The 13,235-nt window shown below is 38.7% G+C and overlaps 1 protein-coding gene across 1 annotated transcript in view; it reads right to left on the bottom strand.

Annotated features, from left to right (window-relative positions):
* LOC140305199 (uncharacterized) overlaps positions 1 to 13,235 on the bottom strand; it is a 54,130-nt gene that overhangs the window by 7,093 nt on the left and 33,802 nt on the right. The window contains exons 49-73 of the mRNA XM_072383950.1: positions 13,057 to 13,145; positions 12,470 to 12,552; positions 12,284 to 12,371; positions 12,053 to 12,155; positions 11,739 to 11,859; positions 9,912 to 10,027; positions 9,464 to 9,610; positions 8,932 to 9,031; positions 8,755 to 8,849; positions 8,459 to 8,650; positions 8,178 to 8,333; positions 6,189 to 6,318; positions 5,734 to 5,802; positions 5,096 to 5,293; positions 4,882 to 5,002; positions 4,720 to 4,808; positions 4,450 to 4,589; positions 2,890 to 3,102; positions 2,617 to 2,680; positions 1,941 to 2,030; positions 1,613 to 1,816; positions 1,338 to 1,413; positions 1,059 to 1,218; positions 852 to 947; positions 301 to 451 (exon numbers count right to left, since the gene is read on the bottom strand). Coding sequence (XP_072240051.1) covers positions 301 to 451; positions 852 to 947; positions 1,059 to 1,218; positions 1,338 to 1,413; positions 1,613 to 1,816; positions 1,941 to 2,030; positions 2,617 to 2,680; positions 2,890 to 3,102; positions 4,450 to 4,589; positions 4,720 to 4,808; positions 4,882 to 5,002; positions 5,096 to 5,293; positions 5,734 to 5,802; positions 6,189 to 6,318; positions 8,178 to 8,333; positions 8,459 to 8,650; positions 8,755 to 8,849; positions 8,932 to 9,031; positions 9,464 to 9,610; positions 9,912 to 10,027; positions 11,739 to 11,859; positions 12,053 to 12,155; positions 12,284 to 12,371; positions 12,470 to 12,552; positions 13,057 to 13,145 — 3,091 coding nt within the window. The remainder of the gene's footprint in view (positions 1 to 300; positions 452 to 851; positions 948 to 1,058; positions 1,219 to 1,337; positions 1,414 to 1,612; positions 1,817 to 1,940; positions 2,031 to 2,616; positions 2,681 to 2,889; positions 3,103 to 4,449; positions 4,590 to 4,719; positions 4,809 to 4,881; positions 5,003 to 5,095; positions 5,294 to 5,733; positions 5,803 to 6,188; positions 6,319 to 8,177; positions 8,334 to 8,458; positions 8,651 to 8,754; positions 8,850 to 8,931; positions 9,032 to 9,463; positions 9,611 to 9,911; positions 10,028 to 11,738; positions 11,860 to 12,052; positions 12,156 to 12,283; positions 12,372 to 12,469; positions 12,553 to 13,056; positions 13,146 to 13,235) is intronic.

Genomic DNA, 13,235 nt, shown 5'->3' with positions numbered 1-13,235 from the left:
CCATGCCTCCACTGATTTCATAAGTAATACACATGATTTACTTTGAGTTTGGTCTGAATATACCTAAAGAGAGGCCACTGCTGGCTGTCCAAATGCTTTTGTTAGCATTTAGACATCTTAGGGTTTTTACTTTTTTTTTAAATTTTGTATTTAGGTTATGCATATTTAGTACTTCACACATACTTTTGTCATTTCACTAGTAGACACTGTTTTACCTGCCAGCTTGTCTTTGTGCAAAAGCTTAGTTGTTATATGTTGTTTGTGGCTACTAATCTATAAACTGTCATTGTGTGACTGCACCTGGGGAAGAAAAACTGTGGAGGATCTCCAGGTTCAGTTTGTTTTCATTGGCCAGGGCATATGATGCCATGGCAACGGCATAGGGATTGACTAAACTTGGCAGCCGCTTCTCCAGATAGGCCACTGCTTTGTCTATGCTGTCTGGAAGACTCTGAAATGAATGAAAAGAGGTTGGATGGAGGGTAAAATGATGAGTGATAACACTGACACTTGGAGGTTATTAGAGCCACTGTCGCAAATCTAACCATATCAATCAAAGGAGTAACACACAATCACTCAAATTTCAAATGATATATGCACTTGGATATATATTCACAATAGATAAAGGAATCTGTGTGGTCCACTGATTACCGTGGGTTTGTTGCCTTACTCAGTTCTACAGTAACAGCGTTTTTTATCAGTGTTGTTGTATTATTTGGCCCTGTGACTTCTACATTTCTGCCTATTTTCTTACATCTGTACAGATCGTCTTTCATCACATTGATCACACTAAGCTGGAGGGCCATCAATCAAAGAAATATAACAAATGAAGAAAACAAAAGGCTTCTCACGCTAAGAGTGGCAGCACATGTTCTGCGAGACTCCTGCATGGCAATGAGGCAAAAGGCCGTCATGGAGACATCTGAATCTGTGCCATAGACATCACCCTGTACATGCACAAGCACAAGCATGTTTTTTTACGTTGGTTTTCATTTGGATTCAGTCCTTTGTTCATCATTAAAATGAAAATTTAATTTGAATGAAATCAGAGTGCACACTGTCATCTCCAGGTGGGATACTCTTCCAGCTTCTATAAACAGGCCGTCTGGTTGCTGTGTACTGTGAATCAGAAACTTGATGGAGTCGCAGATGTCTTTTCTTTGTACTGCTACCATATTGCTGGCCATGGCAAACACCTTGACAACATAAGCTGTCAGCCTTGTGGACAAGATGAGACAGTGAAATAGTTTAGTTTGATTTGAGCATACATAAGAAGATTACACGTATGTTCAAATGTTTACATAAATGCAGTATAGATGCATGCTCCAAGGCCTCACCAGGTGCTGCTCTGGTCATCGGGATACCCGGCAAAAGACCCATCTTTTTTGCGATGGGTAAGTTGGTTCCTGTATCCTAAATAAAACAAAACAAAAACTCTCTCATTGATAGCAGCGCACACTCTGTTCTCAATCTAATGCAGAGGTGGCGAGTGCGGTTGATGCTTTTGAATTAAGCAGTCTACAAAAAGCATCTGTTATAAAAGCAATTTTCTAACAGGTAATGAGCTCTGAGACATTTGTGCCCATGCGATAAATCCACTATTGTGTCTGACCAGTTCTGATGTGTTGCAGGGCTTCATCACGTCTCACAATGCCCACAGATTCCCACTGGTAGGTCTTGTCCAAATACGTGGCAACAATGACAGGCAGGGTCATGTGGATCAAGTTTTCCTCTCCACAGCCGGAGGGCTGGTAGATCAAACTGCTCATTGATTCCCCACTTATGGTGTTCATCAACGGCTCTCCAGGCTGTCTTCCTGCAAGCAGTCCCACCACCAGCATGATACTTTGACTTTAGATCATCGAAGACCATACGTCTCTCGCAACTGTTGCAATATACAATAATAAAGAGATAACGCTGCAAGCTGCGTTATACCTCACCTGTCACTAAGATCTTTGTGCTGGTAGGTGTGTTTGGAATGATGTCTAACAGAGAAATTCTGCTGTTGATGAGTTCCACTTGTTTACCATCTAAATCAAGAGAGAGCAAGTTTTTTTTTTTTACAGAAACCAGACACAATTGTGCAAAGAATAAGAAGGTCTGAGGACACATATCATGTAGACTATCTATACCACAGCCCTTAAACAGGTCAGATGGAGCTATTTATCCTCTTGGTGCTGCCATGTGAGGACAATGATGCACAGCTATGAACAATATGGTCAAAACAAAAAGGGCACAGCTGATTCCTTCACTGGATCCATAAAAGTCCTTCTAACATGCCAACTGTGCATAGACTGTATGCATAGACAACCACCGTATGATGTGTAAACTAAACCAGATATGTTAGCTGCTTACCCAGCTGTCTACTGTCCATCCAGCTGTTAGCTCACAAACTTACTAGCAGAACCTCCCTCTGCCTTTCTTTCAGACTGTATGTTATGACTTGGTTAGTGGATCACAGAGGCTGATGCAAAGTTTTGAATATGTAAGGGTTTTAGCTAAATGAAAAAAAATGAAAGTCTAGACTACTAATCACACAGAGGAAAGGATTAATGTTAAAGGACATGCAAAATTGTGTTGTTTTTTTCCACTGGAGCTCCTCAGCAGTAAACTCACCTACACCTTTACTTTCAGGGTCCAAAATTACAGTCTGAGAATATTTCATCAAAAAGCCTTCAGGCTGGAAAAAACATCACAAATCACAACTGATTCAGCATACAGTCTTTAATCCTATGCTTAGCAAATAAAACATATCATTAGATTTGGATTTTTATGTTCAAAAGTGTAACAGTTCAGTTCAGTTCTCAGTGGAGTTGAAAATACCCTGAGAAGGTGGCAGCAGCAGAGGACAGCACCTGGACACATTTAAACACAGTCTGTTTCTCTTACCAACACCTGCAGTGTCTTCACGATTCCATCACTGACTGGTGAGTTTAAAACAGCTGCTTTGACTTCAATGCGGAATAGTCCATCTCTCATGGGAATAATAACAAAGGGTATAGATCGTGTACTTTTGGCTCCTACTTGGACTTCCTGGCGATATTTCCCACGCTTAGAAGCTGCACTGCACACATTCGCCTCCTCGATTAGATCCACACGCACCTTGAAAACAAAACAAAGAGACAATGCAGATATTTATGCACTTATTACCTACTCTGCAAAGGTCTTGAGCCATCCATCATATTCCACTGTATTTTTCCTAAGAAGCAGACTTTATTGTAATCTTCTTAAGTGGTGTTGAGCATAGTTCTCCAGGCTTTCTGAAGGTCTTTTACAGATCTTTTTCGAGGTTTTTCACTAATTTTCAGTCCAGTCCTTTTACCTGACCATTTTCAGAGGAATGTTTTTTCTTTTATTTGTTTGTTAAGAATAAGTCAGTCAAGAATAAAAGGGCACCTAACGTCCATCCATCGATCCATTTTCTATACCGTCAATCCATCAGTCGGGTCGCACAGGGGCTGGAGCCTATCCCAGCAGTCATCGGGCAAAGGGCGGGGTACACCCTGGACAGGATGCCAGTCCATCACAGGGCCACATAGAGACAAACAACCACACACGCTCACACTAAGGACAATTTAGAGTCACCAATTAACCTAACATGCATGTTTTTGGCTGGTAGGAGGAAGCCGGAGTACCTGGAGAGAACCCACGCATACACGGGGAGAACATGCAAACTCCACACAGACAGGCCCCAGGCGGGGATTGAACTTGGAACAGAAAATGGGATATTGGGTCGCCTCACAGGTGACGGTGCAAACCACCACACCACCGTGCAGCCCCGGGCACCAACAATCGAATCAAATAGCAAATAATCACATTTAAATTCTATCTTTGGACACTGTTACTGTGTAACAAAGTTATGTAAGCTGTTTAAGACAAACAGTGTGTTACAAATAAATAAAATTGGGTTAAGGTTCTATGACAAATACCAAAGACAACACAGGCAATTGTGTTACAGGCATAAAATGGTATATTTACACAAACAAGGTGATTCTGAAAGAGCTATTTGCTAAAAACTGAAACTAAAAATCAGTGGCAACAGGTCTTATGGAGGGATGAATCCTCCCCAGAGCCCATCCTCAACATTATTGAAGCAGTTTGGGATCATCTTGACAGAAAACAGAACAAAAGGCAGCCAGCATCTAAATAAATGTTTTGGGATGTCCTTTAAGAAGCCTGGAGAACTATTCCTGAAAACTGCTTAAAGAAATTACAGAAAGCTTTTCTAAGAGGGTTCAGACTGTGTTTAAGAATAAAAGTGCTCAGACCAAATATTGACTTTCACGCTTTTTAGAACTCTACAAACTCAGTTTTTGCCTTATATACTGTGTTTGCATCATATGTTTGAACATATTTCAATGAATCATAAATCATTTAAACAGTAATGCAGGAAGAAATGAGGGGTGGCTTCAGACTTTTCTCAAATATGGATCAACACTACTAACTTACAGTGGCAGGATTGAGATCGTAGTTATGAAGAACTGCTTTGATTTCCAGCTGCTCCCCACGGACAGTTGAGTAGGGGAGTTTTAGATCAACAAAGAAGTCTTTTCTGACAATTATGTCTAATGGATCAGCCACACAGATACCTTCATAAGGAACAACAGAAAGAAGAAAACAAAGGACACGATTCCATTTAAATAGTTCAGCGTACAAGAGATCAGCATCTTGGTTCTGATTCGTAAATCATCAGATACATTTTCATGACTGAATTCTCACCGTGAGCTCTTGACAGACTGATGCCAGTGAACTGCCAGGTCGTAATTGTATCTTGCAAGGGAATATTTTTCATATATGATGTGGTTTCACTAAAATGAAAATGACATTTTGGTGAATAATTATCTAGTTTGTTTTTACTTGCAATGGTTTTAACTGACTCACCAGTTAGGGTTGTTTTCAGGGCAAGCAGGCAGTTTGATGTCTGACCACAGCCAACTTTCAGGGAACTTGGAGCGAGAAACGATTTCATTGCTGTCCATGTAACTGTTGTCATCCCCGTCACCTAAGGTTTTTTAAAAAATTTTAATAATTTGACTGTTTTAGGCAAACTATATCACCACAAATACCCACAACATCCTTTGTTTGTGTCTCTTACTGCGACCCAGTAGAAGGTTTTCTTTTTTCTTCTCAGCCCGCTGTCTTTCCATCTCCACACAGCAGTGCAGGAAGGCCTTGATGCAAGCCGGACCATCTGATATGTACTCGCTGCGACGCTTACAGGTGTATGAAATGGGTGTGTCCCTCATGCCATCCAAACAGCAGTCCCCCTGCAGCTTATCTTCATATTGACTCACTGAAATTAGGAGACAGAGTTAAAACGAGATTTGACAGATAAAAATTGATCAGTTAGAGCCAACAATTAGAATTTGACTAGCAGGTGCTTTTAACCCAGCGCAACTGGAGAGAAATGGTCTGTCACAGACCTCACAAACTTTTGTCATTTTTGACAAAAGATTTAGAACAAAACGATTACTACAATATATTTCTGAAAACACAATTCTGCTTGTTTTGCACATATGGTAAAGTTTGATCGCTTGCATTTGAATCAAAACAAAGACAGAAAATAATATTTTTTCACATAGACAATGACACATACTTGTGTCACTTTAACACGTTTGAGAGTCTTTTTCCTTTTTCTTTTTTTGAGTATATTTGTCAAATGTTGATCACATCCCATCAAACACAGTTTAAACCTGCCCAAATAAAAGTAACTCAGAAATCTGTGGTTCTTACACAAGTTGGCAGTGATATTGATCATTGCAACAGTTCGTGTCCTCCTGCTGGTGGCTGGACATTTTAACTCTGAAACACAGATGACAAACAAGAATGAGTCTAAATCTTTATATCAAACTAAAATCAGGTTGATGGTTGGAAAAACAAAAACTTTTTATGGAAGTGTGGTAGAATCAGTTGACCTGATTATTAAAAAACATTGTCTCAGTATGGCCCTACAGCAATACTGAGCTGCCTGAGAAAGACAGCAGTTGGACATCCTGCAGCCAAATAATATCATATTAACATTACTTGCTTTTATATTTTGAGACACAGTATAAGCAAGTAAAATAATGCTTGGATAAACTTAAATATTCACTATGTTATGGATAGTTTTTTGTTCAAATTATTACAGTAACAGAATATGTTTGTAGGAGCAAGAAAAATTATGAAATTGGAGGATAGAAGACGGTCACCTCGTCTGTCAGGAGTCCCAGAACCTGTGTTGGACTCAAACAACAGCCCTGCACCATAGAACACACCCATACTATTGTCACCTCCACCAGGTGTGCAGCCTGTGTCGTACTTCTCGACAGTGTCCCAAATCTGCAGTATGGAATCATCAGAACAAATATATCATCATCTCTTAGAGGAATCTTAGATAAAAGTGAACTATGTGTCCTTTTAAAGCCTTGCAAATATGAGTGCCACGTTCTGCTGTCCTGTTTCACGGGTTACAATGCTGTTTGGTCAGGATCCCTGATGTCACTATAAGCGCAGGGGGAGGCTGTAGCTCAGACACACACAAAAAATTTAATTTTCGCTCTAAATAATCCATCCATCCATTTTCTATACCGCTTAATCCATCAGTCGGGTCGCGGGGGGGCTGGAGCCTATCCCAGCAGTCATTGGGCGAGAGGCAGGGTACACCCTGGACAGGGTGCCAGTCCATCACAGGGCCACACAGAGACAAATGAGACAAACAACCACACAAACGCCCACACTCACTCCTAAGGACAGTTTTAGAGACACCAATTAACCTAACATGCATGCTTTTTTTGGATGGTGGGAGGTGGCCGGAGTACCCGGAGAGAACCCACGCATACACGGGAAGATCATGCAAACTCCACACTGAAAGGCCCCAGCCGGGAGTTGAACCTGAAACCCTCTTGCTGTGAAGCAATGGTGCTAACCATTAAACACATTTTAATTAAAAACAAAAAAAAAGAACTAAAATAATTAACATTAATATTGGCTTAAATCAATTCAGTGGAAAATTAAAGCAAAGAAATGTATTTATTTCACATTCTATACAATTGCTATCACAAAAATAAATTTTTAATTAAATTTTAATTGCATTTATCATCATACAACCTTATTTATAAGGCCATTCATTAATTTTTGTATTCCTTTTAGATATTAGCAGTTTCAGTTGTTCGTAGTTAGTCCGACTAAAATTGTACGCGGATCCAAACTAGCCTTGGTGCCCTGTCAGTGCTCCACAGTTCATGTTGCAGTCTCTGACCCTGAAGTAGCCTTAGAAAATAATTCATTACATAGAAAAAGATTAAGAAGTTGGTAACTCCAGAGAATAATAACAAGGGACAGTGTGCTATAACATGTAGAAAATAAACTGTACAGCACATACAAAATGTAGAGAACTGTAAAGCTGTCCAATTCACCATTCACTGCTCAACCTGGAACCAATTTGCCACCAGCTAAATTGTCGGTATTTTTATTTTTGTTTTGCTCAATGACATAGTTGATTGGCCAGAAAAAGAGCAATATGAAGAAGCTAAAAAGGGGCATTTTGCTACCTATTGTTTAACACCACAGCCGAGCATGATTGTGATACTTATCATAAAGGAGACGGACATACTGTACTCAATAACCTGATTCCTCTCCCATGCCGGTATGCTGGGACATGGGCAGTAGTTCAGTTAAATGGCCTCGTTAAGCTGTAACTGTAGCTCGATTTAAACAAGTAAACAAACTGAGAGACACTGTGTATTTACACATCATCATAAGACCCTCCATTAACCTCAACCACAATCTTTTCCTAAACTCTAGCCATGTAGTTCTGGTGCCTAAACCTAACCAAGTGGTGTACTGCCAATCAGCAAATGACAAAGTAAGTGATTTGAAGGTTAAGACCAACGTAATAAAAATAAGGAAGTGAAAAAGGGCCCTTTAGGGGTGGTCTCGAACTTTAGTCTAATTTTTCATGGGTTCAATGACTTTCCTTTATCCCATCAAGTCATTGTATGATAACTTTGTCAGTTATTCTTAAGTAAGCACTCCACAATGATTTTTCAGGGTTTGCCACCTGTGTCAGACATTGTCTTTCCACAACCAGTGTTTTGAATCCTGTGCCAAAGGACACTATCAGCATAGCTGAGACACCAGGGGCTTTGACAGAATGACAGTATCTAACGCCTTGGCAATGACATGAGAAGACACATTACCTTTTTCTGTGTGAGCCTGTGCTTGTTGTTTAGGACGAAGACACCTTTGTCAACTGCAACCAGTCCCACGGTGGCTTCTGGATCACCTGTGACTTTCAGACCGAATAGCTTGCGTGGCTCAAAGGATGGTGAAGGTTTCAATTTTTCTAACATTAGCTTGATAAAGAAGAAATAGCAGATTTGTACACATTAAAAGAGTGATTTTATTAGTAAAAAAAACAACTGTACATGTGTTTAGCTTGCTGACTTTAACTGGGCCAGCTTGGTGTTGTGTGTCTCACCGAGCCCATGCAGGTGTCTTTCACATCCACCCAAATAGAGTCTGACACCACTTCATAATCGTTTGCATGGTAGTAGGCTATAAAGCGGAATGATGGTAGCATCTCTTTGGTAACAGTGACAATTAAGGATATCAGAACTTGACCATTTGCCTTGAAATTGCCATATTTCACCAGCTGACCTCTGCTCTGGATCTATGAACGAGAAATTGGAAATATGCATCATTATGACACACATGCACACTTTACTACTGTAATAAATATTCAGATAACTGCTCACATGACATGGGATTGCTCACCAGGTATGTGATGTCGTGTTGGGCATTCTCCTGCTTGTTAAAGTACAGGGTTACTTTTAGGTTTTCTCTTACTTTCACTTCAGTTGTATCCACCCCTGCAGAGACATACCACTTTTCACAATTAATCTTACGTGATTTGACTATCAACTATCAATGGGACATTATTTCAGTACGTACCTATGTGGATGTAACTGTTGCTCTTAGAGCTATACGGGAGAGCTGTCATGCTGGCTGATGCTTGCCTTTCAGATGAAATACGTGGATCATTGGTCTTTGCCTATCGTAAAATGAATATAGGTTTACAAACAGTTACATAAAGCAATGTACAGCGTACAGTACCAACAACAGTGACTTCACGTATGTCTGAATAATTGGAAGAAAATTATGTCATCCAGATTTTTATGTGTTAAAGACATGACTGCAAGGGCGTAGGAATGAGTTTAACATTGGGGGGCACACATATCGGAAACCTGACAGATGTAAAATTATTTTTGGGCGGGACAAATGCACCTTTCTCCAATATTAGGGGGGACACGCCCCCCCTTCCGGTTCCTATACATGACTGTAATTTGGGTTATAAAAACAGTAACCTCAAGGTATATTTAAAATGTCTGGGTTTTTTTTATGTTTCCATAGGGAGATATTCAGACATACGAAAAGGTGATTAGATTTTACCACAAATGCAATTTTACCAAGTCTCCTCACTTACTGTCATTTTCAGTGTTTGCTGATCTTCCATTGCATTGATAGAAAGCCTGGCAATGCCATTGGCTGCAGTGATACCCTGCACCTGACCTACATCAATCACCACTGCAACACCTTGTGCTGGAGTGTCATCAGGATTCAAAACTTCAATCTGCAGTCAAAAAAAACATACAGCTATTTCATGAAACTCCAATATTTGACTGAAAAGCAGAATAGGTAGGAGAACCCCTTCAGTTTTATTAAGTTTTGCATTACATTTACATAAATAAAAAAGACCCATCAATGCATTTATGTCTGTCATTGAGAAGTGTCTTTAGTATTTGATATGATGTACAAAATGATCCTTCATGATTAGATCCTGTGTCATTGTTGTTTTCAAAATTTACAATTTAAGCTGTTTAAATACATTATTCTTCTTGTGTGTGCATGCAAATGTAGGAAATATACCTTACCACAACATCGAAAGACATTCCTGGTTTGAAATATTTGGGCGTTTTTGTAAAGTGGATGGAGTAAGGTGATGTGACAATCTGAATACCTGTCATCTCTGACTCCACCATCTCACTACCTATACCAATAACCACAAAACATTACATGATATCCATCAATTAATAATATCAATATCATCATATAATAACATATGCCAAACAACATATGCAGTATGCATTTTACTATGGTGGTCCTGTGTATGCCAGCTGTTTACCCGTACATCCCAAATTCCAAGAGTTGGGACGCTATGTAAGATGTAAATACAAGCAGAATGAGACGATTTGCAAATCTCATGAACAAATATTTGATTCACAATAGATCATAGAAAACATGTCAAATGTTGAAACTGGGACATTGGAATATTTGATGAAAAATAGTAGCTCATCTTGATGGCAAGAATGGCGGGACCTTGTTTAACAATGTGTATCCCCTCTTCTTTCAACAACAGTCTGTGAACATATGGGAAGTAACAAGACCAGTTGCAGGACCTTTGGGAGAGTAATGTTGTTCCATTCTAGTCTGATATAAGATTATAGCTGCTATAAAGTCCCGGGTCTTTGTTTTTGTTCTGTTGACATTTTACACAGTCCCAACTCTTTTTGAACTGTGGGTGTAATTTTACATAGTCCTCAGCCTTCCGAAATTAAAGCTGTGATCACAGCAATTAAATGTGTCTACAGTTTATTTGCAGATAGATAGGCTCAAGAAAATGAATGTGCGAAACTTAAAAAATCCTTTCAATATAATGTTAGGGTATATATGTACAGTTCCAAAATAAGACAACTAGGGCTGTCAAACGATACATTTCTTTAATCGTGATTAATTGCATTTTTTTCCATAGTTAACTCACTATGGAAAAATATTAAAAATATAAAATTAGAATCAAATAAACACAAAGAAATGTCTTTTATCTTTAATTTCTTCTTTCAAATCAAAAAGTGCATTGTAGACCCACTTGACACATCTATTTAAAAAACAGCACATAAAATGCCACAACAATGCTGTCTTAAAACGGAAGAGGTAGTAGACAACAAACAACAAACAGAACAGGTCCCAATGACAGTTAAATGAATGAAAAACTGCAGTCATTAGACACATCAGATTCAGAACTCTGAACTCTTAGTGACTTTTCTCCTATTTATCAAGCCAGTGCTAAGGCCACGATTAACTGCGATCAAAAAGAACTAATGCGTTAATTTGTTTCATTAAGAAATGCTATGACAGCCCTAAAGACAACACATTTTCAGTGCTTTTTCAAAAGTAGGTTATTACAAATCAACATGCAGTAGACATTCAAATGTAGGGCTAAACTTTGATCAAGGGCACTTTAGTTTGCACTGGAAGTGTATTGAAACACATTATATTAGGAGCTCAGAAAGGAACTTATTTTTTTTAATTGAGATAACGTGGCGTTATAAACGTATTAACTGCATACCAAAACAAACCGAATGAGCAAATATTAACGACTGCGCAAATATTTGTCAAATACATTTAGAATATGTAAATAACATATCTTTGTGGTATTTTATACTTTTGTTAAATGTATATTTGAATTGAAACTGCATTTTGATACAGTGCATTAGTTCTTGATAGCAAATAAACAATACACATACATTCAAGGACCATAACATGCAGCCACATATGTTTTCTGTAAAAAAATAACTCCCCCCCCCCCCCCCCTTTTAAACATCCGTGCTATAAAAAAATAAATTGCAATAAATTCTGCTCTAAATGAAGTGCTCACACACATGCACATACCCTGATGTCCACAGTCCGCCTTTCTTTCTTACCGTTGTCTGTTAGCACACTGACAACCACGTATATGGAGCTCCCCACAAGATCAGTGATGTTTTCAAATGTCTGTGTGATGTGCTGCTTCCTCAGTGTCAAGACTGCTTCTCCATCATTTATCTAATGTGACAAAATACAATGATCTCTCTTATAATATCTGGACACTTGGTTGGCTTATTCAATTTAAATGTTTTTATGCTTTATGCTTTCATCTTTAAATGTCTCTTAAAATTTGCCAGGAAAAGAAAAAAAAATTATGTAAATATCAACTGGCACAGAACAACAGCGATGGAAGAAAAGTGCAAGTATGTACCACCAATCTCTGAAGTGAGCTAGGAAAATTCCTCTTTTGACCTTGATGCACAACTCCAAATAAGCCGTAGGCTGACCCATGCACTGGCTCTCCAAAGAGATATCTAAAGTCCCAAAGGCAGGCTTTGTTTATTTCTCAACAAGATGGAAAATGTAGACACAAACCTGGTCAATCTTCGAATCAAAAATTGTTTCTGAAACCATTTTTGGACTAAACAAAATCTTCACTTACGTAGCTCTGACATCAATGCTGAGCTCTTCACTGTCCACAAAGAAGAACGAGCCTCGATGTATCAGTTTAACCTCAAAAGTGGGCAGAACTGAAATGTTCAACACATTTGATTGAGATCTAACATCTGTTACTGTAAATGTTTTCATCACCAGTTTCACAGGTGACTAGACCTCAGATTAAACTCACCATAGTCTTTGACCTCAATCTCTGCAGAGTAGCTCATCTGTGGTTTGCTGTGGAACCTTGTCCTCACTTTCCAAAGTCCAGTACTGCAAATACAAACACACACACATATACACAAACCTAAATGTGACTGGGACTACTTAAAGAGGCAAAAACAACAGGTTTGAATAACTTCTATTTTCTATCTTACCGGTCACTGTATTTCTGTTTTTCAGGCCAACACAATTTTTTTGGTACAATCACAAACACCCTAAATGTAATTATCCTACTTATCAACCTTTTTTTGTCATTGATAGTTTGTGTCATGGTCTGTGGGCTTTTGTTATGTTTTGGGTTCAGTTTTTAGTCTTATTTAGTCGTTATAGTTTTCATGGATATGTTCATGTTGGGTCTTCTGTTTTGTTTCATGTCCTGTTTTCTGGCTTTATTCCTCACAGGGATCTGCCGATCTGTGTATATCCTGGTAATTAATTAGTAAATAAAGTTGGTACTCAAATCCATCAAGTAGGCTAAAGGATACAGATTGTACACAAAACACAACATTTGCAAAATATAGCAATGAAAGATACAGAAACTGAAAAAGCACTTACTTGACAATTTCGGGAAGTTGGAAATGTCCAGAGTGTATCCCTGATCTCAGAGAAACTGTTTCAAGTGGTAAAATGATGCCTTCAGGAGTCTAAAATTAAGAGAATTTAGCAACACTTTGCAATAAACCTCACCTCTGTAAATAAACCAGCTCATGCGTCATTTTGAATTAATCATCAAA

This window comes from Leuresthes tenuis, unplaced genomic scaffold (assembly GCF_036924035.1).
Source record: "Leuresthes tenuis unplaced genomic scaffold, fLeuTen1.0.hap1 SCAF_4, whole genome shotgun sequence".
Lineage (NCBI taxonomy): Eukaryota > Metazoa > Chordata > Actinopteri > Atheriniformes > Atherinopsidae > Leuresthes > Leuresthes tenuis.
This window is presented reverse-complemented; position numbering and strand designations above follow the sequence as displayed.